Source organism: Nothoprocta perdicaria, unplaced genomic scaffold (assembly GCF_003342845.1).
Source record: "Nothoprocta perdicaria isolate Ctin4 unplaced genomic scaffold, notPer1 scaffold_92, whole genome shotgun sequence".
NCBI lineage: Eukaryota > Metazoa > Chordata > Aves > Tinamiformes > Tinamidae > Nothoprocta > Nothoprocta perdicaria.
Window position 1 is genome coordinate 2,707 of NW_020456221.1, and position 26,174 is coordinate 28,880.

The 26,174-nt window shown below is 37.2% G+C and overlaps 1 protein-coding gene across 2 annotated transcripts in view; it reads right to left on the reverse strand.

Moving 5' to 3' along the window:
• Positions 1-3,727: 3,727 nt before the first annotated feature.
• The window catches only part of HSD17B4 (hydroxysteroid 17-beta dehydrogenase 4), a 60,832-nt gene continuing 38,385 nt past the window's right edge, over positions 3,728-26,174 (reverse strand). For both annotated transcript variants that reach the window (XM_026052861.1, XM_026052862.1), the window contains exons 18-24: positions 26,057-26,126; positions 23,227-23,333; positions 22,830-22,916; positions 20,314-20,403; positions 17,062-17,200; positions 5,882-6,009; positions 3,728-4,050 (exon numbers count right to left, since the gene is read on the reverse strand). In XM_026052861.1, the coding sequence (XP_025908646.1) occupies positions 3,961-4,050; positions 5,882-6,009; positions 17,062-17,200; positions 20,314-20,403; positions 22,830-22,916; positions 23,227-23,333; positions 26,057-26,126 (711 nt within the window). In that variant the 3' untranslated portion in view covers positions 3,728-3,960. The remainder of the gene's footprint in view (positions 4,051-5,881; positions 6,010-17,061; positions 17,201-20,313; positions 20,404-22,829; positions 22,917-23,226; positions 23,334-26,056; positions 26,127-26,174) is intronic.

Below are 26,174 nucleotides of genomic sequence, written 5' to 3' on the forward strand. Positions count from 1 at the left end.
ACTGAAAACCAAAACAATTAAAAATTAATTTGGAATCTGTTTTGAGCTAGCAAGACATTTTCCCTAATATAGTACTCAGGTGGCCTAATTTTATCTCTTACACTGAAAAACAATCATTTGTTATATTCAAGCAAAAATTCTGCTACCTTTTATCATCATTTTTAACAGGATTACAGTGCTCTCAGCACCATAGCTATTATAAGCTCTGAGGTTACAGCAGATATGCAGAATTGCATTGCCCATTATTCATAAAAATTAGCTGAGCTTTATATAACAAAAAGCTGTAGGCTGCAGAGCACAGATCAGTTATGGCCAGAAAAAAAAACTTCAGGGAGCAGAAAACATGAGGTTCAGGCAGCAACACGAAAGGGTCGGGTGGCTTCATGAAATTCTCATGCACATTATCTCAGTGGTGAGGCTCCTGCAAGAGCAGTACACAAAAAAAGCAATGTAGGGGCCAAATACTTGTATATTGCTTTGAGATGTAATTATCCCAAACATGTTGATTTATGCAAGCTGCAATTCCATTTCTATTCTCTAGGGGACCCTACTGTTCCAGTAACACGAGAAATGTTAACCCTACTGTAGACTCTAGTATGAAACAAGCACAATATTTTTTCCCAGTCCTGTAGAATGAGGAAATTATTTGGCTTTGGTAGGAGGATGCAGCAAATCTCAGTAAGTTGCTGTTATTGTTTTCTTGATATTCACACTAGTTTATGCCCTTTGAGTAAGCTGTGCATAAGATACCTTTAAGACATACAGACCAGAGATTTCTTTTATTACAGACTACTGGAATTCTAACAGAATTGAGTGAGAGACATCAGAGATCCATTATCTATAGAGCTTATAACACCCAGTCATCTAAGATGCATTAGTAAAATTGATCTCTATCAGGGTATAATAATCAAAGTATGTATGTATATCTATGTTTGTGTATGTATATCTATGTTTGTGTATATATACTTTTTTTTAACTAGTTTAGGATATTTGTTACAGTTCTGAACTTGTTCATTTTATAAAGCATTTTGGTTTACCAAGGTGATTCTTGAATGATGCAAGTTTAAGTTGACCTAATGTTCCTCAAGTTTACCTTTCTTATGATGCTTCTCCTCATCCATTTTACTTATTTTAATATTCTCTGATGGAGAATGTACTTGTCAGCATTCATAGAGCTGTTATCTGTAATTATTAATGACACCTGCAAGATGTAGTGAGCTCCTGCAAAGTAAACTAATTAAGAAGAATTCCAGTGATTAGAAAGCCTAAAAGTCAGCACAGGCCTCTTTGAAGCCAACACTAATAGACAGGAAATTTGTCATGGCTATTACTGTTCTCCTGATTCAGTTAGAAGGCTCCAAAACGACTGAAGAGGATGTACATCTGTAGAATTGAGATTTGTTATTTGGAGAATGGGCATAATTGCAAACTAGCAGTAAGACTGCAATATAAGGAGAAGAAAAATCAAATATAAAGTGCCATGATTAAAGAACACACCAATTTACAATCAGACAGATGGAGCACTGACTCAGATATTCTATGAAAGCAAACTGAATTCTTATCTTTGATTATTACACAATCCTTTACACTGTTACTCAGGCAGCACCTCAATTTCATGTACACAGAATAAATCAGAGCACTACAAATCAAAAATCACAATAAACAGCAATCTCGCTGTCCACTACATTAAACAGACTATATGCACCATTAAATTTTTATTAGTGAGATGTTTTTAAGTCTCTCCTTATTTCATACAGAATTTAGCAATATCATTAGAGAGATATCTGAGATGTTTGGTAAGCAAGTGTAGTTTTGCAATTCAAGGTTAACGGTGCTTAACCATAGCAAAGAGAAAAACATAAAAAGAGGCTACCTTGAGAGAAAACAAGACAAAAAAAAATCAGAAACATGGGATGAAAGGCTGTCTGGGTACTATATCCCTCTATACTACCCTGTGTGGAAATGAATGCAAAAGAATATTGATAGCAGTTGCTGCTAAACATCAAGAAAAGAGGTCTCAAAATCAGAAAGGCTTGAAACCTGAGTTCTCAACACAGAATAAAAGTGTTCTGGATGAAAACACTCCAGATCCTCTTTAACTGAAATTAGCAGCTACTAAAACGGTCATCATCTTCTAGAAGGTACATTCTTAAGAGATAAGTAATTTTATTACTTTATTATTATTTTATATTAAGACTATTTCTAATAGGTAGCATACCAACATATCTTTTGAGTGTACTCTACTGTGTTTTTAATTATGTTGTATCTCCAGTACTGGCCTTAAATCTAATCATTTGTGAATTTTGTATCCAGCAGAACCTATGCTGGCTAGAAATCATCACACTGGTACCTGAAATTTCACAAAGCTCTTGTGCAGTTCTTCCCACACACCCGCCTCTCCCCACAACAAACTCAGAACCAGGCAGGTTTTCCAAATAATAAATTGCAATTCTACAGATGGAAACTGATCTTCTCAACAGCAACAGGCTTTGACAGCCTCAGCTTCCTTGGATTGAATACTTCTGCCTCTCATTAAGGCTTATTAACTGCCTTCTACTCCTTGTATAGCATTACTTAAGGAGCATTTATTCAGTCATTAGCATTAGATATTCTGTTTAAGATGACAGACCTCATACTTAGTCTGCAGTTTCCCATCTATTTATGGTTTAATTTACAAGATACGATCTCATTGTCAGTTTTATAGTCCTATAGCTGAACTAAAGCATAGTTGATGTTAAAACTGAGAAGAAAGAAATTTGTGGACTACTAAGTATTACAATCTGTAATGGAAGGTGTCTGTCCTCAAACTGTCAAGTTCATCTGCTGCCCCAATGGACTCTTTAATGGCCACCATCAACTCGCACAGGTCAATGATGTTCTCACTCAGGAGAAAAGCCAGATGTCTTAAACTGCTCAAAGTGAAATGATAAGACTAGTCTGAACGGACTCATACCTTCATTAAACACATAAAGAGATTGATCACACTGATTAAATTACAACTGCAGGTATTCACACAACCAGCAGCCACAAAGAGCACATTTTATTCAAAAAAACATACTGCCGTAATTACTATCTTTTTTACCTGCATAGGTACAAAATCAAGAATTTACTCAGTTTTGTCTTCTGCTGCTGCCTCAATTCCAGCCCTCATGAGAATTAATCTGAGTAATTTGGCTATACTGACACCTTTGGTGCTATGCTCCAGAAATCCAGCATCTTTTTGCTGGAAAAAAAAAATCCTTTTCCTTACCCTGCCCTTTAAATGCGACATTTACTGACAACTGCTTCAAAGAAAAAACAGATGCAGAGTTGGAGTTGGAACACCAAGAGCAAGCAAATGTCTGAATTTGGTCCCCTGAAAAGAAAGAAATAAACAAAACAGTCTCTTGTCTTCACCCAGCAGTGGGTTTTAGGGGTAGGTAGCATTAGTAATATTGATGACAAATACACAATTTACAGAAATTAGAAGTATTTGCCAAGAAGCAGCACAGCGACTTTCTCAGTTGCTCTGTTAGCGACTCTTCATCATCTCGTCATGCCAGCTAAGCCCTGGACTCTGCAATGATCATTAGCAGTTACAGACTTTGCTTACCAGTGATACAGATTAAAATGAAAACTGACAGACACAAGGAGGGAGATATCAAAGAGATTTATTGGTTTAATTTTCTTTAGAATTGATATAGAAATATATGCATCTTTAAGAACTACATACATTTTATTTAGATAAAGACATGAAAAGAGAAAATTAAGGTTCTGTATTGCTGCAAAGACATTAATTAAGGTTAAGAGTATGTCATAATTTTGTGCCTGCAATAATTCGAACAGCTTATATATTAGTATTACAGTGGATCAGTACATTGATATTAAGGAATCTATATAATGTGGCAAGCATGGGTTGTGAACGAACTGAGATCTCTGTCTTCTCAAGTTCTTGACTACTTCGGAAGATGATCAAGTAGTTCAGAGTTTGGCATAATCCTTCAGGATCATTTCCAACTTCTGGCTCAGCATGATGTTCCCTTTCACTTTTAGTTTGCCAGCAAAGAATGCCTACAATAAGCAGAGGGGAGAGAAAAAGAAAAAGGTTTTCAAACACCTACCCCAAATCCAAAGGGCTACTATTCATTGGATATTCATTGCTTACGCAAAAGTCATCAGTGAGTAATGCCCATTTGTTATTGGACAGAGTGTGAGCTCAACTGAGAAGTCAGATTACCATTGTCAAGGCAAACCTACTTCTCTGGAGGGAAAAACACCACCACCACCCTTCAGGAACTCCCATTTCTTTTTTTCAGTACAAAGCACTTCTGTTAAAAACAAATTTCTCCACAGAAGCTGATGACAAATGTTAGCAAATATACAAAAATAAGAATTCCAGTCTTTCCCCACCCTATCACACTGAAATCTATGCATTACTGAATTGCTCATCACATTATGTCATTAAATTCCTAAGAAATCCAAACAAGAAATCACACCATACATATGTGTGTGCATATATACACACAAAAAAATGCACCAACTTTATAGGTAGTAGATTACTACCCATGCAAGACAAAAACAGAAATTTTGACCAAATACAAAAAATTATTGTGCTTGTAGAACAGATTGACCAAAATTTTTACTGAAATGCTCGTATATTAAATTTTTATTGTCTGTAGTTCAAAGGCTTGCAAGCCCTGTTTCAATCTAGTTCATTTTCTTTTAAAACAGTTTTGCTTTGCCTTGGCTTTGCAATCTGAAAGCTCTTTGAAAGTTCTGAAACAATGTGTTTTTGCAGGGCTCCATTAACTAGAAATATATTCAAATAAGGAATAGAGAGAGCCAGTAGAACACATTTTGAATGTATGCTTTGAGCTTCTTTAGATGAAAAAAACTTCACAGAAACTCAAACAAAATATTAATGCCTGAGAACGCACAATGGGCCTGAATTGGAGTCACTCTCCTTTTGTGTTTTAAAGCTTACATGTCAACATCTTGTTTACTTATGCCTGCTACATACAGAAGGTCAAAAATGATTTTATTCACTTGGTGTGCAAGATTTTAACAAAAATTGAGCAACATTGTTATCTTCCAATTGTAAATTCAAAGCCTTCAACAATCCTTAAATCAAAGAAAGCAACTGTTTGATATATGAAGAGCTAATTAAAGTTTTCATTTACTCAAGTTTGAATCTATAAATTGATAAATTCCATCTGTGACAATTTAATTTAATTTATGTGAGGTTTGTTTTATTTTTGGAAGGAAAATTAGTAGTTTCAGAGCTATTTATTATCTCAAGAACCTGAAGTGCAGACAGATTACCATCTTTCATATTCTACATATTCCATATATATATATAAAATACTATATATTTAAATTTATATTCTACAATATATTCTATATTATGTATTCTTTTAATATATTCCTTTATATGCTTATATACTCCACATTTTTATATATTCCTTTCCCTTAAAAATGTACCTGATTATGGGTGAATTTTGTCCATTTAAATGGATCTATACATCATCTAAGATTTTTCTTTACTTTAGTAGTAGTAAAATAATAACAAAAAGCCTGAGTGATAATAAACTGACAGAAGAAAAAATTGAAACAACTAATTTTGCCGTGGCAGGCCTGACATGCCTTGAGGTATCTTTGTCTTTTCACAACTAGCAAAAAGATGTCATAAATTCCTTTTCACGTGCTCTGACTATTTCAATCCAAGGTTAACGATGTGCCTACACTCAGTCTGAATTGGGTTTGCACTGTCAAAATATCCAATGTTGCAGACTTCAAAATGCTAATGGTTGTGAAACCCATGTGTGAAACACATTTAACTTGAATTAAAACAGTTACTCTTTCTCCATGTAGATGAATACATCTGTGACACAAAGGTTTTTACCTTCTGGGGGTTGGTTTTTTGTTGAACCACATCCATGAAATCCTCATCTGAGAGAGTGAAAGTGGTATCAGCAGAGCTTCTTGCAGGTCCTTGGTAGACCTCTCCAGAACCATTCTTTAAGTCAATTGCTGAGAAGAAGCAGCAAAGATAAAATTTTCAGTTTACAGTAACATTAGTTTTCTTATCTATTATTATGAAATGTCCAGTGTAACCACAGCCATTTGGGAAACAATAGATCTTTTCTTCTTAAATGAAACAAAACAATTGATATTATAACAGTAGAGAAAAAAAAAAAGAAAAAACTGAACTATTGTAGTTAGTCACACAGGTAGTAATAGAGGTTTACATCTTAAATGTTAGGATTTAAGCAATTAGATGGTAGTACAAACTTCAAACTGTGTTTTTTCCCTTTTTAGATAATTGATATTTGAAATGAATGGACTTTTTTTTTTTTTTTTTAATAGGAAGTAAAATAAGCCAAAAATACAATTAACAAATCTACATTTCAATCACAAGCTGCATTCTGGTCATAGTAATCCAAAGGAGGGTCACTGTTACCTAACCTGAAAAATCCTGTCCCTTTATTTTTATGAAGACTCAAAGACATTAGCACTGTACTACCTGTCTCTGACATGCTAACCAAGACCTACCTATTCCAGAACAATAGGCTGGAATCCACTCATTTATGACCCAAATCACTAATGCTTCTGTAGTTCAGACATCAGTCTTCACAGAAGACAAAAGCATATATTTCCTAACTGCTTAGACTTTTCCAGTATTCTCTTAAAAAGAGATCCCCTTAAAAAGTTTCTTAGCAATTTGGAGGGGAACTTAAGTAAAGGACTGGGAAAAAAAAAAGAATCTATGTCAAAGGAGGAAAATTTCCACCTAAAAAAAAATCAAAGACAACAGTTGAACAGCTAAAACATCTCTTGAGGGGAAAGAGGTTAACTGGATTGTCAAGAAAGAACCAGCTTTCTGGCTATTAGCATATCTAAAGTATATATTCACAAGCATATACCTCCAAACTAACTTTTTTGTTTTGTTTTGATTTTACAGCAAGAGCTTAGCTAGTTAATTCTAGAAATACACATGTTCAAAAAACAAAAGAACAATAGTTCGTCTGAAAACTCTTTCATAGCTGGAAAAGAATAACCAACAGAAAAGCAAAAATCGTATCTACACAGAAGATAAGATACAAAAGGTATTAATTACTACAGAATTTTTAAAGCTAATAATAACTGAGGTTTTAAAATAGCAGAAGTCAAAAACAGTGGTGGTAAAACATGATGCTATATTTCCCCTTTGGTCATATAGCTTGCTCTGCTTGGGGCAAAGAAGATTTCAAGCACTGACTAACGACATGTCCTTCTATTCTGGAAAGCCAAAAATTCCTCAGAGTGTCTGGAGCTTCAGAATTTTTTTTTCCCCACACCAAATACTCTGCCAAAATAATCTATTATAACATTAACCCTGCCAAGTAGTGTGTCATCTGCTCAGAGGAATATTTTGATGGGACAAGCACTGCCAACTCCCTCTGAGTTTGCAAATCCCATCTTTCTCTTTAAACATTTTCCTTTTGGCTTAAATAGTAAGCACAAGCCAGAATCATCCACTCAGGTGAATGTTTCTGTAATGACATAGCATCTCTAAATACGGAATCATTGCTACCTTGCCAATATTAAGACAGTCAGATAGTGTCCCTCCACTGTCAAGTTTTAAGGCACTTGCTTGACTATGGAGACTTATTTCTATACACACTGTCTCCTCTGCAGTCTTTTTCAAAATGTTTTTTTCCAAAACGTTGAGGAAAACTGAACAGATTTGGAATAGATTTTGTTTGAAGTGGTGAAGTCTTTCATTTTCTGAAATCTGTTCTAAAAAGTTACAGTTATAACAAAACTAAAAGGGGAATTAATAAGTGTTCTGTGAAAAGTGACATTCTAGATTACTATTATCCTCTTGATTTTAACAGATACTAAGGTAAATTATAATTTCAGTGACAAGTTTAATAGCTATCACTAACTTGACACAATAAGAGATGAAGAAAGCAAATATTGCCTATAGAAACATAACGTATATGCATCAGAAAAGGGCTACAGCGTATCAGTATTTAAGATGCCAGAAACTAAGGAGCAACTACAAACAAGGAACATTATAGGTGCAGATGAGCTTTTCAAAACAATTTCATCTTTATATTTTTTGTTTTATTTTTGCACTCTTCACAGCTAGCAAAATAAAACATTAGACAAGTTCCACTTTCTCTCCAGATCAGCTTCACTTACATATGCATGAGGAACACAAAATTCCTCTAAATATTTTGCTTACAAACTTACAAAATGTTCATATGATGAACATTTATTAAACAATAAAAAGCCAAAAAATATTGACATGGTACTAGGGCCGTGAAAGCTTTCCTAAACCTTCTGTGTTTGTGGGTAGGAACTGAGTAAAATCCTTTATGAGCCAGAATATCTGCTACATAATATATCATCATAAGAAAGCCTTCAAACATTGTTCCAGTAGACTAAGCAAGTACAGTCTACGAAAGCGGAAAATTAAAATAAAATAAAACAAAATTTATCAAGTCATTAAATAAAATGGTTACCAGTTCTTCAGGTTAAGCCAACCAAACTTATTACGATACTCTTGGAAGTGAAATAACATGGCCCAAACAATCACACAAACTTAGGCTAAAATGCTAGACATTGACCTTCTAAAAAATGGAACCAAAAAGCCTTAAATTCCAGAATCTAGGACAATTGATTAGCTTTTGCTTACTAAGATCTGCCATGTTAAAGAGAGAACTATCACCAAACAGACAATTTTTTCTTTATTCTGCTTCACAGATGATAGCTAATTGCAATACAAAACTCGTCCTCAAAGCAAATTTAACAAAATATCACCCACCCTTCATTGCTTGAAGTCATATCACATCATAAACTATTTAGCAGTTTCCAAGTAATTTCAGCAAGATGTTTGCAGTCAGCTACACATAACGATCTCTTCCCAGTTTTTCTACAAAAGTTTTATTCTTCTGAGACTTGGAAAGGAATAAAAGTATCTTCTGCCTTCGGCAATTCCTTTAGAACCATAGCGAAAAATCTACAGATGGGTAAACTGTTCAGCAGAACCATTAGCTATCACTTAATAAATCCAAATTGCTATGTCTTTCCAGAGAAAGCAGAAATCGCAGAAAAGGACCTTAACTCTTCACAAATGAAAGTATTTCATAACTATTAAAAATCTAAAAGGAGTTGTTGTAGAGTAATAAATATATGGAAGAGAAAAGAAGGCTTTAGTGAAATCAGTTGGAGAAGTCAAAGCTCGCGGACTCTTACTAAGAGTTTGGGGGTGCTAACACCACCAAGGCGAAAACGGAGACTAACAGAATTTCAGAGCCCTCAGGATGGCAAACAAGGAGCACAGTTTTTCTCCTCAGTTCTGTCAGTGAGAGGGGAGGATGAGAGAAGTAGATGGAAAGACAATACAGTGAGGCATAGACAGTCCTGGAGATTCCCGGAGAACAGTGATAACTTTTTGACAGGAGTGGTGGAGGAACCAACGAGAAGACAGGTGCTGCTCAACCTAGTACTAGCAAACATGGAAGGGTGGCTGGAGATATGGAAGTTGAAGGTAGCATTGGATGCACTGATCATGAGGTGATGGCGTTCAGAATCCAGTGCGGAGGAAGTAGCGTAATAAGATGGATCACAATCCTGGACTACAGGAGGGCAAAGTTTGATCTCTTCAGAGACCTACTTAGAGGAATCCCATGGGGTAGGGCCCTAAAGATAGGATTCAAGGACCACTACCTGCAAGCTCAAGCCTGCTGCATCCCTGTGAGTAAGGAGTCAGGCAGAGGGAGCATGGAACCTGTGTGGATGAGCAAGGACCTCCTAGCAAAATTCAGACAGAAGGAGACATACAGAGTGTGGAAAAGAGGAAAGATCTATGGGAGGATTATAGGAATACTGTCAGGAAATGCAGGGATGAAACGAGAAAGGTTAAAGTTCATTTGAAATTAGATCTGGCAAAGGATGCCAAGGGCAACAAGAAGGGCTTCAAATACATCAGTAACAAAAGGAAGACTAGGGAAAGTATGGATCTGCTGCTGAATTGGGTGGGTGTCCTGGTTACAAAAGACACAGAATTACTGAATAACTCCTTTGCTTTCATCTTTAAGGTCAGCCCTCTGGAATACCAGACCCTGGAGACAAATGAGGATGTCTGGAGAAAGGAAGACTTGCCCATGGTTGAGGAAGATGGGGTTAGAGATCACTTAGGCAAACCTGATACCCACAGATCCATGGGCCCTGACAGGATGTGCCCAAGAATGCTGCTGGAGCTAGCAGATGTTAGTGCTAAGCCACTCTCCATCATCTTTGAAAGGTCATGGAGAACAGGAGAGATGTCTGAGAGGACTGGAAGAAAGCCAATTTCACACTAGTCCTCAAAAAGGGCAAGAAGGAAGATCCAGGAAATTACAAACCAGTCAGACTCATAACCATCCCTGGAAAGGAGACAGAAGAGATCATGCTGGATGTTGTCTCTAAGCATGTGGAAGGCAAAAAGGAGATCAAGAGTAGTCAGCATGGATTCAGCAACGGTAAATCACACCTAACCAATCTGATAGCCTTCTGTGATTAAATGACTGTCTGGGCAGGTAAGGGGGAGCAGTGGACGCTGTCTGCTTTGATTTCAGCATGGCTTTTGACACTGTCTCCCATGACATGTTCACAGGCAAGCTCAGGAAGTGTGGGTTTGATGAGTGGACAGTAGGGTGGACTAAGAATGGGCTGAATGGCAAAGTGCACAGAGTTGAGATCAGTGGTATAGTCTAGTTGGAGGGCTGTAGCCAGTGGTGTCCCCCAGGGGTCTGTAGTGGGCCCAGGGCTGTTCAATTTGTTCATTAAGGACTTGGATGAGAGCACAAAGTACATCCTCAGTAAGTCTGCAAATGATACCAAACTGGGTGGAGTGGCTGAGACTGTGTTGCCATTCAGAATGACCTAGACAGGATGGAGAGCTGGGCAGAGAGGAACCTGATGAGGTTCAACAATGGCCTGTGAAGAGTCCTGCACCTAGGGAACAATAACAACATGTACCTATACAAGCTAGTGGTGACTTGCTAGAGGAGCTGCTCTACAGAGAAGGACCTAAGTGTCCTGGTGGACACCAAGTTGCACATGAACCAGCAGTGTGCCTTTGTGACCAAGAAAGCCACCGGTATCCTGAGGTGCATTAGGAAGAGTGTTGTCAACAGTTTGAGGAAAGTGATTATTGCCTCTGCTCAGCCCTTGTGAAGCCACCTCTGGAGCAGTGTTCAGTTCTGTGTTCCCCAGTATAAGAGGAACATGGAGAGAATCCAGCATAGAGCTACAAAGATGACCATGAGACTTGAAACATCTGTCCTATGAGGAGGCATCAAGAAAGCTGAATCTGTTCAGCCTAAAGAAGAGAAGGATGAAAGGGGACCTTATCAATGAGTATAAATACCTTAAGGGAGGATGTCACGGGAATGAGGCCAGACTCTTTTCAGTGATAGCCAGTGACAGGACAGAAAACAACCACAAACTGAAGCACAGTAAGTTCCACTAGAATTTGAAGAAAAGCTTGACTGCTAGGATAACAGAGCACTTGAACATGTTTGTGCGGAGTTTCCTTCCCTGGAGATCTTCCTAAGGTCTCTTCCAACCTTAATCATTCTGTGATTCTGTTATTAAACAAACAATTGTTCTAAAAAGCCCCAGTAGTGATAAGCTTATTGCTTCCTGATGTTGTCAAAATTCATACTGCCTTATCTACATTTCATATCTCCTCTTAAGAGGAGTTAGAACAGTTTTCTCTCATAAGGAACTTGGAACAGTTTCCTTTCATAAGGAAAAACACAATGTAAACTTGTGTTTATCCACAAAGGCCACAGTGCATCATTGATCAGACAGCAAACTGTCTAAAATTTCACATGCCAAATGCAAAATACCTTAGGTTCTTTACTATACCTTCAGGGTTTTATGTAAAACTAAAGGTCATGGCTAATTAAACTCCTGTTACCAGTATTAGTGCTATCAAGAAGTCTCTCTGTAACGAGAACAGTTAAATCCAGCTCCCAAATACCACTTAAATTAATAAACACACAAAAAACCTTACTCCATGGAACAGAGATCAAAGGTTACTGTTAGAGTTAAAACAAAAAGGCCAAAAATAAACATAAATAAAAAACTCTTTTGGTCCTTTAGAGATTAGAAAAGATCAAATTGTCTGTAAGACTGAAAAGTTCCCTGAGCCGCATTTCATGCTGCTGTTTTCCTTGCTGCGCTCACCTCCCAGCCTTCTTAGCAGATCGCAGGCTCAAGGACATTAGCTAAACATGCTACAACCATGAAGCATGACAGCAAGCAGCTGCAGGGCCCAGTTTGTTTCTAGCGCTGCCACTTGATGAAGTTTTAAGAATAGCACAAAGCAGGGCAAAAGTGACAAGACAAAATATTTAAAAATAAGGCAGTACCATGGAGCAACAGATTTAACAAAAGAAATAAGCCTAGCAGGTAGCCCACAATAACAGTAAAACCTGCCTCTAAAGTCCTGGGAGGTTCTTAGACAGGATAGATAATGAAGCATTTAACATTAGCTCAAGACTTAAAACAAAATCAACCCTAAAATCATAACCCACTTGATATCTAGGATAGATTTCAAGCCTTTTGAACATGAATTGAATGAGCATGGTATATTTACCCACAGGAACCAAAATCTAGCCCAATAAGCCCAGCTCATTCAGTCTTTCCTCATACAATAGATGTTCCAGTCCCTACACCACCTTTGTTGTTCTCCACTGGAACTTTTCTAGAAGCTCCACCTCTCTCTTGTACTGGGGAACCCAGAATTACCCCCCAAGACTCCAGGAGCGGCCTCACCAGAGCGGAGGAGGGACAGGATCCCCTTCCTCTACAACAGATAGAGCTTTCGCTCACATACAAAAGCTTCTACATCATTAAAAGAAAAAGTCAAGTGTTAAGTCAGCAAATGGCATTTTGTATTACATATCATAAGTTGGATGCTTTCCTTAGGTGTATTAAAATCCCTGCCCACTTGCACATCCATTGTGCAAAATGAATTACGATAGTTCCTTGCAGAAGAGACAGCACATAACAAAGTTCTCATCATAATACTGCTAATCTAACTGCTTACCAAATTCTAGGTGCTTGCTTCTAGAAGGTCTTTGGGGGTGGGGGATTAGTCAGAATAGTATATTTTTATATATTCCTAACATAAGACTTCCATCAAGCAGATACACTAGGTCACTAGGTTTAACTTGGTGTTAAAAAGTTAGAGAGGGTAGTAGCCTGAAATCATTCCATCTAACTACAGCTGATACTGGAGTTGTCACGAGCTGGTAGCACTTCGCCAGTGAATTTACACAATTATTTTACACCAAGGAATTTCACGAATCTAGGATAATTGAATTTGATGACTTTGTGAATATTTAAGTAATAGAAGAAAACACAGATTCCAAGCTCACAGACCTTTTTTAAAAATATTGCTGAATGTTGTTCAAAAAAAAAGGACTAATTGTTTTTTAATTGTTAAAAAATTTGTGGACAGACATAAGATATTCAGAAAAACATCAGGTCATGCAAAGTTCTTTGAAAAAAATGATATACAGCAAAGAGTTCTTTATATATCTTTATAGCTACACATTAATTTTCATGAGGTAAAATGTAAGGACATTTTCTACACGTATCCTCCTTGTCCCTAGGTATTTACATGCTTATATATGGCCCCACATAGTTATGGCACCACAGACATAGTCATTCATAAACACTTTTCACTGTTTTTACACCTGGGCTTGCAGGAACTAAATCACACACTATTAAAATTTGCAGTAATCTTTTCAACATTTGGCTTAAGCTCCTAGTATAAATAAGCACCAGGACATGCCTAAGATAATACTAGATCCTTCATCCCACAATGTTAAAGTAAAGTTTCAAATTTGCATTAAGATCAGATTTTGCCCATCGGAACAGGGGCAAAGGGAATGGTCAGAGAAAAGCCACAAGTCTTTAATTCCTTTTAGTCAGGGCAAAACTTATCAGAGAAAGATGTTCTTCTTTCCTATTTTATGAGGGAGCAGAAGACAAAACAAGCTCTGTTTGAAAATAGAAAACGTTCTGGTTGACTCTTGATTTACTCAAAGCAATAATCCTCTTGCTCAAGATATACTGACTTTTATCACCTTCTGTAAACACTCATCCACATTAAGCTCAGGCCCAAATCTCTAAATGTGCCTTTCCTGCATTCATTAGTTTGCAGCTGTAAATCTTCCTGAGCCAGAAACTTTATTCATGTCTTTAAATATGCCCACCCTATTTTTCATATATTTATTTGTCCATCCATCCTTTGAACATATCATAGAACCATAGAATCATAGAATACTTAAGGTTGGAAGGGACCTCAGAGGTCATCTAGTCCAACCCCCCTGCACACACAGGGTCACCTAGAGCACGGGGCACAGGGCTGCGTCCAAGCGGGTTTTAAAGATCTCCAAAGAAGGAGACTCCACAGCCTCTCTGGGCAGCCTGTGCCAGGGCTCTGTCACCCTCACTGGCAAAAAGTGTTTTCTCAAGTTCCTGGGGAACTTTCGGTGCCTCAGCTTGTGGCCGTTTCCTCTAGTCCTCTAGTCTAGTGGTTCCACCGGCCACCACTGAAAAGAGGCCGCCCCCTCCTCCTCACTGCCTCCCTTGAGGTATTTATACACGCTGATCAGGTCCCCCCTCAGCCTCCTCTTCTCCAGGCTGAACAGGCCCAGCTCCCTCAGCCTTTGCTCATAGGGCAGATGTTCCAGGCCCCTGATCATCCTCGTAGCCCTGCACTGGACTCTCTCCAGCAGCTCCACATCCCTCTTGTACTGGGGAGCCCAGCACTGGACACAGTGCTCCAGATGTGGCCTCACCAGGGCTGTGTAGAGGGGAACGATCATCTCCCTCGACCTGCTGGAGACGCTCTTCTTAATGCACCCCAGGATCCCATTGGCCTTCTTGGCCACCAGGGCACACTGCTGTCTGTCTCATGGTAAACTCATATGTAAACTTAAGTTGAAATTACAAAGCAGTTCTGAAACTAAAAATAATTATGAACCATCTTGAAGAAAGAGTAATTTTCTGCTTGTTATTGTAAATATGAACATCACTTGATTTGTAATTATTTACTTTGATATTTTTAATAGGTTGAATGTCTTACTACAAACATATAAAAAAATTAGTTGACATAGCACACACACAAGGGAAGCAGAAACCTTCTCTTCAAGTATTTTAGAGTTTAAATCATGAATTACTAATACAACCTTTAACAAAAAAGGAAGCCAGTAAACACTTTGTAAGCCTTCTGTCCAGGTTCTCAGCATGCTCATCATTTCTATTACTGAGAATGTAAAGGTGAAAAATTGAAGAGACACAAGGAATGTTGAAGACTGTTTTAAGACAGCAGATCCTGTAGGTTGAATTACGTAATATTTACTCAACCTCATTTTGATTTTAAGGTTCTCAGTGCCCTGAAGTTAACTGCTATCAGAGAGGAAATCACTGGAAATGACCCTTTAGCCAAAAAGTGAGGAAGATGGGGCTGGCCTCTTTTCAGTAGTGGCCACCAACAGAACTGGAGAAAACGGCTACAAACTGAAGCACCAAAAGCTCCACAGGAACTTTAGGAAAAATTTCTTAACAGTGAGGGTGACAGAGCCCTGGCACAGGCTGCCCAGAGAGGTTGTGGAGTCTCCTTCTTTGGAGATCTTCCAAACCCGTTTGGACGCAGCCCTGTGCCATGTGCTCTAGGTGACCCTGCTTGTGCAGGGGAGTTGGACTGGATGACCTCTAAAGCTCCCTTCCAACCTTCAGGATTCTATGACTTTATGATTCTATCTTGAGCGGTATTAGGGGCAAGGCTTGACATCTTCTCCCAAACCTAACAGCAGCCTTGTTATTCCAAACCACACTTGTTTACCCTTAGGAAAAGAAAAAGCAAAATTACAGGATTCTAAATCACTCTAGGAGAGGTGAATTAGATTCCCTCCCTCTCCACCCTGGGAGAGGAACTGCAGATCTTTTAACAAGAACTGAGAATAAGACACTGCACAGACCTAACACTAATTGAATAAAATCACATAGTTTATGGGACAAACTGCAGCACTGATTGGATCTGACCTACCAACATGCCAGTCTTTCTCTTGAGCTGGCAAAGTGGCAGTCCACCCATTCTCCAGCTCTCAAAAGCATTCTGGAGGAATCCAGCTGTTGAGGCCAAATACAATGTAGCACCCTAAATGACAGATTTTCATTTCTATACATAGAGAACACTCAGGATTCTCTAAAAAAGTTTCATTTCTCTAAAAAAGTAAGTGAAGGCCTGCCAATTGCAACTCAACTATTTTAAGACATTTTTATCCCTCAAAAACAAACAGAAAACAGCAACACCAAAAGCACAGAAATATAGTCAGCTTCAAAACATACACCTTGCTTTCTGCAAAAAATGCAAGTCCTTAGAACTAGAGCACAAGTGGGAAGAATGAAAATTTAGGGATAAAAAAAAATCAATGAGGAAGCAGTTTTGCCCAATCAAACCAGTTCACATAACTGTATAATCCACATACCAAGAATTCCTTCCCTTCCATCTGCCACCAGAACAGGCTTCAGCCTCTATCCATCATCCCAGCCCTGGGCTTGAATAATCTGTAAGCAGCACAAACTTTCCCTGAACTTTGATTTCATAATTTCTGAATGGAAACAAGCTGTGATGTAATTTCACTGAAGTCACAAGAATAATGCAGGAAATAAAAAATGAGTTGGTTCAGATTAGTTAGTTTACATATGTACATATGTACACAGTCTTTTTCCTTAAGTACAGAACTCCTTGTGGCTTAATCTGCTTTTCTAAGTACAAGTGACTTATTTTGGAAAATTCAAATAAAGATGCATTGAAGTTCTACAGGGTGTTTTTTCTTTACTTACAGACAGCAAGGAAAGTTGCAGAAAGGCATTTTTATAAAGTTTATTTTGGAACTTTGATCTCCTTGCAAAACTTTGCTTGCTCATTCAGATTTTACCTATTAGCTTTACAACGAAAGTAGGTAATCTCACTTTATTAAAAAAATGTATCCATGCATTCTAAAAATGAAAGCTATGACTTACTCCACTGAACTGCAGTTCTTCCATCCTTCGTGATATCCCATTGAAATATGGCATTCACTTTTTTTACCAGCTCTTTTCCAATGTCTTTGATCCGACGACCAATTTCTTCAAACACAAGGTCACTCTGCAGCCCTGCAATCTTAACAAAAGAAGATACAAAGAATTTTAAATAGAAAGCTCTGTTAAAAAGTAATAAATGTAATTATTAGTTGAATAGTTGAAAGATTGTGTCCAGGAAAGTGTCCAATGCAGAATGATTAAATGCTATTGAGACTTCTTCCACCAAAACAATCACCTCTAGCAGCCATTAGTATTAAAGAGCATATTCATGCAGAAGATGCTTTATACAGTCAGTCGTTAGAATTATTCATATCTTACCTTATTACTTTTGTCATTTATCACTGCAACTTAAGACATGCTTTATAATTAGGACTGTTTAAGGACTTATAAGTTGCTCTTTACTCCTTTTGCAAGGTAACTATTGCCACTCTTGCCATGGTGAATGGCATTTGTTAGTTTTCAGAATATGATATGTTTTCACCAGTGTGTTACTTTGACATTGAAAACAGACTGCACTATGAAAACAGTCAGAATTCCAGTGCAAACAGTATTTTTATCCTTTAAGACTGGAACAAACTATATTTACATGTCTAACATTTGCAAACATATAAAGATTTTGCAAGTCTTTTGCTGGTTTTCTTTAAGAAACATTTGTAATGGATAAAATACTATACTTAAACCTACTTCTTTGACATTCCTCATCTAACTCCAACTAGAGTGAAAATGTCCCTAAAAACTTGTAAGGTGTGCTGCAGCATCTACTCATAAACTAGGATGCAACCCTCCTTTCACTGCTCTCTTGCCACCTCTATGGTTACCTCAGACAACATTTTCCATTAGGTAACGTATTTTCCTGCGGCTTCCAAGGTTGCCAAATTTCACTCATTCAGGATAAAGACATCCCTGGTGGATGTCTGACTCAGCTAGTCAAGATATTTCAGCCAATGAATCTTAGTGAGAGAAAAACAAACCATTTGGCCTACATTAAAAAAAATGCTTATAAAAATTTCACTCAAAACTTGTAATGACTATATATTTTGGAACCTCAGATGGAAATTTGGTCATTCCAGTAAAAGAGGTTTGACTTTAAACACATTTAAGTAAGTCTACTGAAACATAGCCAAGTTACAAGCCTTTGAAAACAGTACCAACACATGCTCAACAAAACACTGTTCAAAACATGGCAAGATGATTCCCAGAGCGCTCTCTCTGTAGTAAGCGTAGCCAGGAGAAATGCAGGGCTATCCCTTAAATCATTCCTTGTGGCACCTGGAGGCTGTAACAGTGCCAGCACTGTGAGAGAGACAAAATACATAGCACACAGCAGCCTTAATTTTCTTGGGAAGACTTGACTGGCTAACTACAACTTTTACACTTTTACAGCAGATTTCTTTTCTTTTTTTTTTTTCTCCCTCAAATCAAATGTCCACATTACAGTCAGTGAGACTCAGAGCATTTCACTAGCAGCTCAACTGCAGCTTCCTTCCTTGGACTGTCCCATGCACTCAAGCAGCGCAACTATCAAAGCATAGGAACTACAGAGAACTACAGCCCAAAATGTCACTGTAGTCACCACTGACTATGAAGTTTGTGGGCAGACAACTGCTTTTCAGCTCCAAAAGTGTGGTCTGGATGAGTTCAGAGTGAGGAGGATTGAGAACTGACTGCATGGCAGAGCTCAGAGGGTGGTGATAAATGGGGCCCGGTCCAGTTGGAGGCCTGTGGCGGCCCTCTAAGGGTCAGTACTGGGCTCGGTGCTGTTCAACCTGTTCATCAATGACCTGGACGAGGGCACAGAGTGCACCCTGAGCAAGCAAGCAAGCACCCTGTAGATGATACCACGCCAGGTGGAGTGGCCAACACTCTGGAGGGCTGTGCTGCTATTCAGAGGGACCTGGACAGGCTGGAGAGTTGGGCAGAGAGGAACCTCCTGAGGTTCAACAAGGACAAGTGCAGGGTCCTGCACCTGCGGAGGAATAACCCCAGGCACCAGGACAGATTAGGGGTCCACCTGCTGGAGAGCAGCTCAAGCAGCTCCACAGAGAGGAACCTGGGAGTCCTGGTTGACACCAAGTTAACCATGAGGCAGCAGTGCCCTCGTGGTCAAGAAGGCCCATGGGATCCTGGCTGCATCAGCAGGATGTTGGCAGCAGATGGAGGGAGGGGATCCTGCCCTTCTGCTCAGCTCTGGTGAGGCCGCACGTGCAGTATTGGAGGCAGTTCTGGGCTCCCCGGGACAAGAGGGACGTGGAGCGTCAAGAGAAGGCCCAGCGGGCAGCGACAAAGATAATGAAGGAGTATTTCTCAGCCAATCTGTGATTCTGTGATTTTGAATAGGCTGCTTGTGCTCTTCTCCACAGAATACAGAAAATCATACAGTTCATAGCTTTCCAGAATGTCAGAAGAATAAACATAACCAATGAAAAGACGCAGTCTTCAGCAATATATCACAAGTTGTGTAAGAATGTCACTATTTCATATACAGTAAAAGATTAAATGCTTTACCGATAGGATTCCATAGCACAAAAAGTCAAAGTTTACGAAGGCTAGGTCTTGTGCCCATGCTCTACAGACCACGTTAGGAACCCAGGACACTCTGCATGCACTGTTTTGTCTTTCAGGGGATGTCTGCTACTTCAAGCTTACACACACACATGCAGCTGACTTTTAAATATACAGCATTAGGACTGTATCAGGCATCAGTCCAATGACAGATGGAAAGAGAACTCATAACATTCTTTCAAAATGGATCTCAGGCTTCCTTCCAACCTTTTGTCATAACCTCTATGTATAGGAGGATGAAGAAAGTCTAAGAAAAAATGCAAAACCTCAAGTCTGATTTTGATCTCAGTCATGCAAGTGCTCAAGCTTATGGTCCTCTCTGATGCATGTCTTGCTTGTTTGGTAACACATGAAGCAATGCTTAACCTAACAGTTAAACTGCAGTCATGCACTTCAAACTGCATGGATTTTGTATATCCCCAAATGTCTGGGTTTTTCCTTCAAACAGTTGAACCTCCAGAAACCTCTAAAAGCTGAATAATTTTCATTTTCAAATCTCTGAATTCATATTAACAACAGTTAGATGAATATAAGACTAGTAAATGATTCTAGTAGCTCCTGCATGTTTTTCAGAAAAATAAGTCCAATTACGCTGCTTTGAAAGTTAATGCTTTTATTGTTTGGCTGTACCTTTGCAGTCTCCCAAGCAGAAGGTTTATCCAAGGCTGATGTTATATCAGCATAGCCCCCTGAAATAGCAATTTCTCCAGTCTCTTTGACCTGAAATGGAGAAAAAAGAAAAAAAAAAAAGAAAAGAATTAAGGGCTATCTAATAGCAGAAGGTCACCAAAAAAAAAAGACAATCCGAAGGAGTCTTCATCTTTTAAAATTATAGATTAAGAAAGGAGAAACCACAAAAGTTCCAGAAGAGAGGGTGGAGGGGAAAGAATGCATTTTAATCTTGAAACAAATTAGTATATGGTGTTCACAAACAACTCTAAGTCAAATGATTCTTTGCCTCTTGGCAAATTTTAAAAAATACATGTTGCCATTTCTTTGTTTACACAATGATTATAAAAAATGTATTTATTTGAAAGTGTACCTCTTGCATTATAAGTGAATGTTAATGTTACTTAACAAGTAGCTCTGAGAAAAAAAAAAAAGACCCACACCTTATTTTAGAAAGTATTTCCTTAAGTTTCCTTAAACTCCTTAACTTAGAGTTTCATGCTCTAAGTTTCTTATAGTGCAAGTAGCATGACAAATTTTTTTTAACATTTGTAACATCACAGACAAATGACAGGGAGATAAGGGGAAAAATCTTTTCGTTTTATTCTTGAAATAGTTAAATCAGAGAGAAAAAAAGTTTTATTTTGACATTATCTCTTTAAAGAAGACTGACCGCCAATACTTTCCTTTGTGACAAGACCACATGGTGAAAAAAGAAAAAAAAAGTTACAAAACCATTCAGATTTATGGCAGTGAATAGATAACGAAGGCAAAATGACTCCCTACAGGTACTGTCAGGTAATAGGATGACTGTAGCTGAAGAAGCAGCAGGATCACAGCTTAGCTATTGTGTAAGTGAAATCAGTACAGAAAGACGGTAATAAGGATTATTCAAATCACATCTAGCACCTTGTCATTGCCACAATGCACAATTTAAGGCTGTATTGAAAATGGATTTAAAAATGCACATAAAAGTTATATTGACACTTTTACTGTTTGATTCAGTCTAACTTTGTTGCAAGTAAAAAGATGGCTTAATTTACGATTAACCCAGGCAACAATAACTTTGCAAAATCACTTGAAGTAACAGTGTGTTTTTCTATAATTCCGTTAAAAGTTGTAATTTCTCTTTATAATTTCTCCTCAGAAGCTAGTTAAAAAGTTCTATAGAAAAATCCCCCCAAGCTCTATGTATCATCTTTGATTGAACCAAGCACAGTAATGAAGCAAGTCTTAACACACAACAGATGATCCCATTCTGCTTACAGATTTCAAATGCCTTGGAAGAGCATCATGAATTCTGTGAGGCTGGAAGTCTCTCAGGACAGAATGATAGTAACTTTTAGACACACTCATGTGTCCCTAAAACAATACTCTCCAAAGTTCACCAAACAACTCTTGTTTAGACTATCAGCAACCTCACATAGAGGGTTCACCCGTAGAAGCTACATCACTGTCAGAGGAAAATATCACCATTCTAAAATTTTACAGCTGCTATTAGTCCTCCAGTCTGCAAGCAGACCTTGCTTCCATCAGTCAACATATATTCTGAAAAGTTGTATACCTGTGGAAACACTTATCCTGTGTTCCTATTATCATTCCCCTCATTTGATTTTGTTTCCCCAAAACCTTTCTGTAGCTGCAATGATCACTGCTGCTAGGCTCATCTAGCATCTGCTTTGACTGCAATTTTACTGAGATGTAAATACGAGGTGTTGCAAAACTTTAGTACATTAGTACCTAAAACTTTTAGGTACATTAGTAATGACACAAAGTTTGTGTGCATAAACCAACACGTATTTACAGGATACCTTCCCAATATGCCAAGAAAGAGGTAAAAGAAAATCATGTAGTATAAATCTGTATTCATAGAAGAGGAAACCCTGTTTTAGTGTGATTAATAGTACAGATGCAGATGCTGTGACACTTCTGCTGTTAAGCAAGTCCTTCTGAGCAGATGCAACTTAAGTTTAAACTAATTTAAGCTAAACTTGTCAAACTTTACCTATATAAGCAAGCCACTAGGAGTTGATTTAAGCTAAATAAAATCTTTAGAAAAAAATTTTATTATTAAAATTTTAATTATAATATTTATTATAATTACTAAAATAATTTTTAAAAAGCATGCATAAGGTTACATTTAACTGCAGAAAAAAGTACACACCACACTGACTTGAAATATACAGCCTTTTGCTTTTCTGTGCTAAGCACAGAAAACCATGAGCTCTGATGCTATTTAACAAAAGGACTGTATAAAAACATAATGTTTTTATTATATAACTGGAATCTCAGTCACACTGAGATTAAGTAAGAATGTTTAATCCTATTGAAGTTCCTTCATTACATTTTTTTTGAAACTTCTTCAATTATGTGTTTAATAAATTGCTTTTCTCTCACTCCTTCAAGGCCACAGCTATCTTCTTTAAATTAATATATCCTACAAGGAAGCCCACAATGATGAGTCTTTGTGTTCTGACCTTGGTCTGAAAATGGATTCTATTTCCTTCCTTCCACATTTCTGTTTGTAAAGTTTGCCCAGGAAAGACTGGTTTTGCAAAGCGAACCTATAAAAGGACAAAACAAAAAGTGAGAGGAGAAGGAGCATCTGCCATTCTCAGGTACTACCAAATTGTACTGTGATCTCTTATAAAGCTTAAAAACGCAAGCTCTACTGAAATCAGAAAAGAAAAAAGAAAAAAAAAGCCAACTAGCAATTCAAAATATATTAAACATTTAGGTATTAATACTAGATATAGGAACTAAAAGGCATGCAGCAATAAGTAAAAGCAACTGTGGCAGACAAGCATTATCCATGCTACAGATACTTTGGTCACAAAACCCAGGAAATTAACTGCAAAGAATGAACCTACAGACCTTGATTGCCTTGAATCTGGTCACATCATTATTTGCAAAGTGCTTCAAAACATGTCTAGCAGCAAACCCAAATGAGCACAATCCATGTAGTATGGGTTTCTTAAATCCTGTTTTAAAAAAAAAGTAGTATTTTAATGTTTCTAACCTTAGGCAGTTGCATGTCTCTTCTACAAACTCCCACATTTTGTTTATATTCATTTCCTCTGATAAGTCTTTAAGTTTAAAGAGACATAATAAGAAAAATCCTGTTGAAAAAGCCTTTCTTAGCATGTATTGCTTTGCTTCCTCTGCTTTCACACAAATGCGTGTTCACTGAAAAATGGCACTCCACCATTACATATCCCATACACGATACACAAGAAGAATTAGTCTCTGTCTGAAGAGATTACAAATTTAAAAACAAGGAAGTCTTCTGTGTTTACGCAGATACATAGACACACCAGATACAGTTGCATGTGTCCATGCCTATTAAGGACACAGGATATTTTGGTGAGAAGAAAATCTGGTATTAGAAGGTGTGGAAGGAAAAGAAACTACTTTGAAAATGAAGACACAAATACCACTAGGACCTATATGCTGGAACAGAAGGAGATTTTGAGATACAGCCCAAAGCCTAAGCCTAAAACTTAGCAGGAGTCAGGATTAAAAAGAGAAATTGTGATAGATTAGGTAATGAAAAAAGACACGACAGAAAGACTGAAAGTAGCACAAGTTTATTTTCCATCTGTGAAAGAGGTGTCCATTCTGCTATATTTAAGATGTTTTAATATGCACACTTTGATAACACTCTCCTAACATCTTTTCTTTTATGATGTACACACAGTATTTCTGAATTCAATGATACACCTTAGTGTCAATTTAAAAACATATAACTGGCATTATTGTATCAGTAATGCTATTTAGTATGTCTCTCGCACAGAATGTTTTAAAGCATTTAGCTATATACAAGCTTTTAAATGCAAAAGCCAAGAGTGATCACAGTTTTCAAGGTCAGCAACAGATTCATATCTTCAGTTCTACTCTGAACAGTTGTTCATAAAAACAACGGACATCCACAAACAAGAATTCATATTGTAATCAAGTTAGTTTTCTTCTAGACTAAAAGTAGTCTAGACTAAAGTAGTAGTTCTTCTAGACTAAAGTAGTAACTAAATTACATTTTTACTTTTTAGTATTTGAGAATGTCTGCTATAGAAATAAAGACACAGGAATAGACACAAATGTTTTTGTGTAATATTTCCTCATAAATATTATCTACACAACAATAATCCTGGAGGGACCTACGTGCATTAAGGTAAATGTTTGTTCTTGTTCATAGTGGTGCACATATTCATTTAAAATATTTACAGAGTTTGCAGTCAAAAACTGGATTTGAAAATATATTAAGAAAGTTTTTTTATTATAAGAAAAATACTCCTTAAACATTTCTCATATATTTTTCTTGATAATTTAAACTTGTATTTAATACAGACATTTGAATATGACATGGACATAGTTCCAAGGCGCAACATGTCAGCTTTCTGTTCAGGCAGATTAAGAAATTACTTCACTTACAGACTTAATTTTATTTTTCCACTATAAGTGCCAGTGCACTGCTAACACAAGCACATTAAAAACAAGCAAACCAAACGAACAAAAAAATCCCCCACAGTACTCCTCTACTTTTTTAAGTATTTTATAGGATTTTTTATAAGTATTTTATAGGATTATCATCACTATTTTAAACATTTAGGTTTCAAGTTACAAAGAGGTTTTTCATTTTTTTCAATAGTAATTGGGTGATCAAATAATAAATATTTATCTAAATCATCATCTAAACAAAATGAGCAAAATGAGCAGAAATGAGCACAGTAAATTGAGGAAAGCTCTTATTTAACTGTAACACATATTTATGTAGAATGACACAAAACAGAGTTTATTTAAGAATTAGTATGCATCTACAGAAGAGCTTAACATTTACACAATTACTTTAAGCATGACATATAGGTCTGTTCTACTACCTTGGTAACAACATTATATAATGACCCTTGTATATTTAAAAAATATACTCTGGAAAATTGCAAAAGTAGATTTGATATAATTATGAATATATATATATACACACACACACACTTTTATATGTTTACACTGATAGCACATATATTTAGAAACAAAATTCTTAATAAAATTACAATCTGCCCTTGAGTAATCCTACTACACAAAAACTCCTCAAAATAAATGTTTATAAAGAAAGATCATTATTTCATAATTTCATCTGTGCAAGAATCAGGTAATGTAGCTTGCAGTCTGTCACTTTGAGATGAAGCATGGTATGATCAACCAACTGCAGTAGCAATAGTTGTACCTCAGCATTTTTTAAAATTTAAAATCCCTCTTTCTGCCCTCCAACAGTTTACTCTGATTGAAAAGACTACATAAAGGAATAAGAAATTCCGTAGAATTTCCAAGGTACTTATATAGAAAAAATGATCTACTAAAAAGTTCGTGGAATTCCCTCTGCTGGCTTTTGATAGCAATTTACAGTATTTTCTCTTATGAAAATAGAGGTTATTCAGCTGGGAAGGTGGCAAAGATTAGAAAACCAGGCTGCAGACAGATTTTCACCACAGGCAGTATCCAAGCATCGTACCAAACATTCCTAGCTGCAAAAAGCAATATTTATAAGTCTTGCTATAACTTTGAATTAGAAGACAACTGATCGTCACTCTAACAATTACAAAAACTATTGTTTTTCCCACCTTATTAAAGGCTTACAAACTGAGTGAAAAAATGAAATATATTTATATCATTTTTCATCCAAATTCTAGAACAAAGGCCTTTCTCAGCTCACCTCCAAGAGCAGCAAAATTAGGATCAATGTGTAAAGGATTCCAGTCCCCACTCAGACGATATAAGGCAGCCTGCATAAAACGGAAAAGAAAAATATGAGCTCACCTGGACTGCACAGA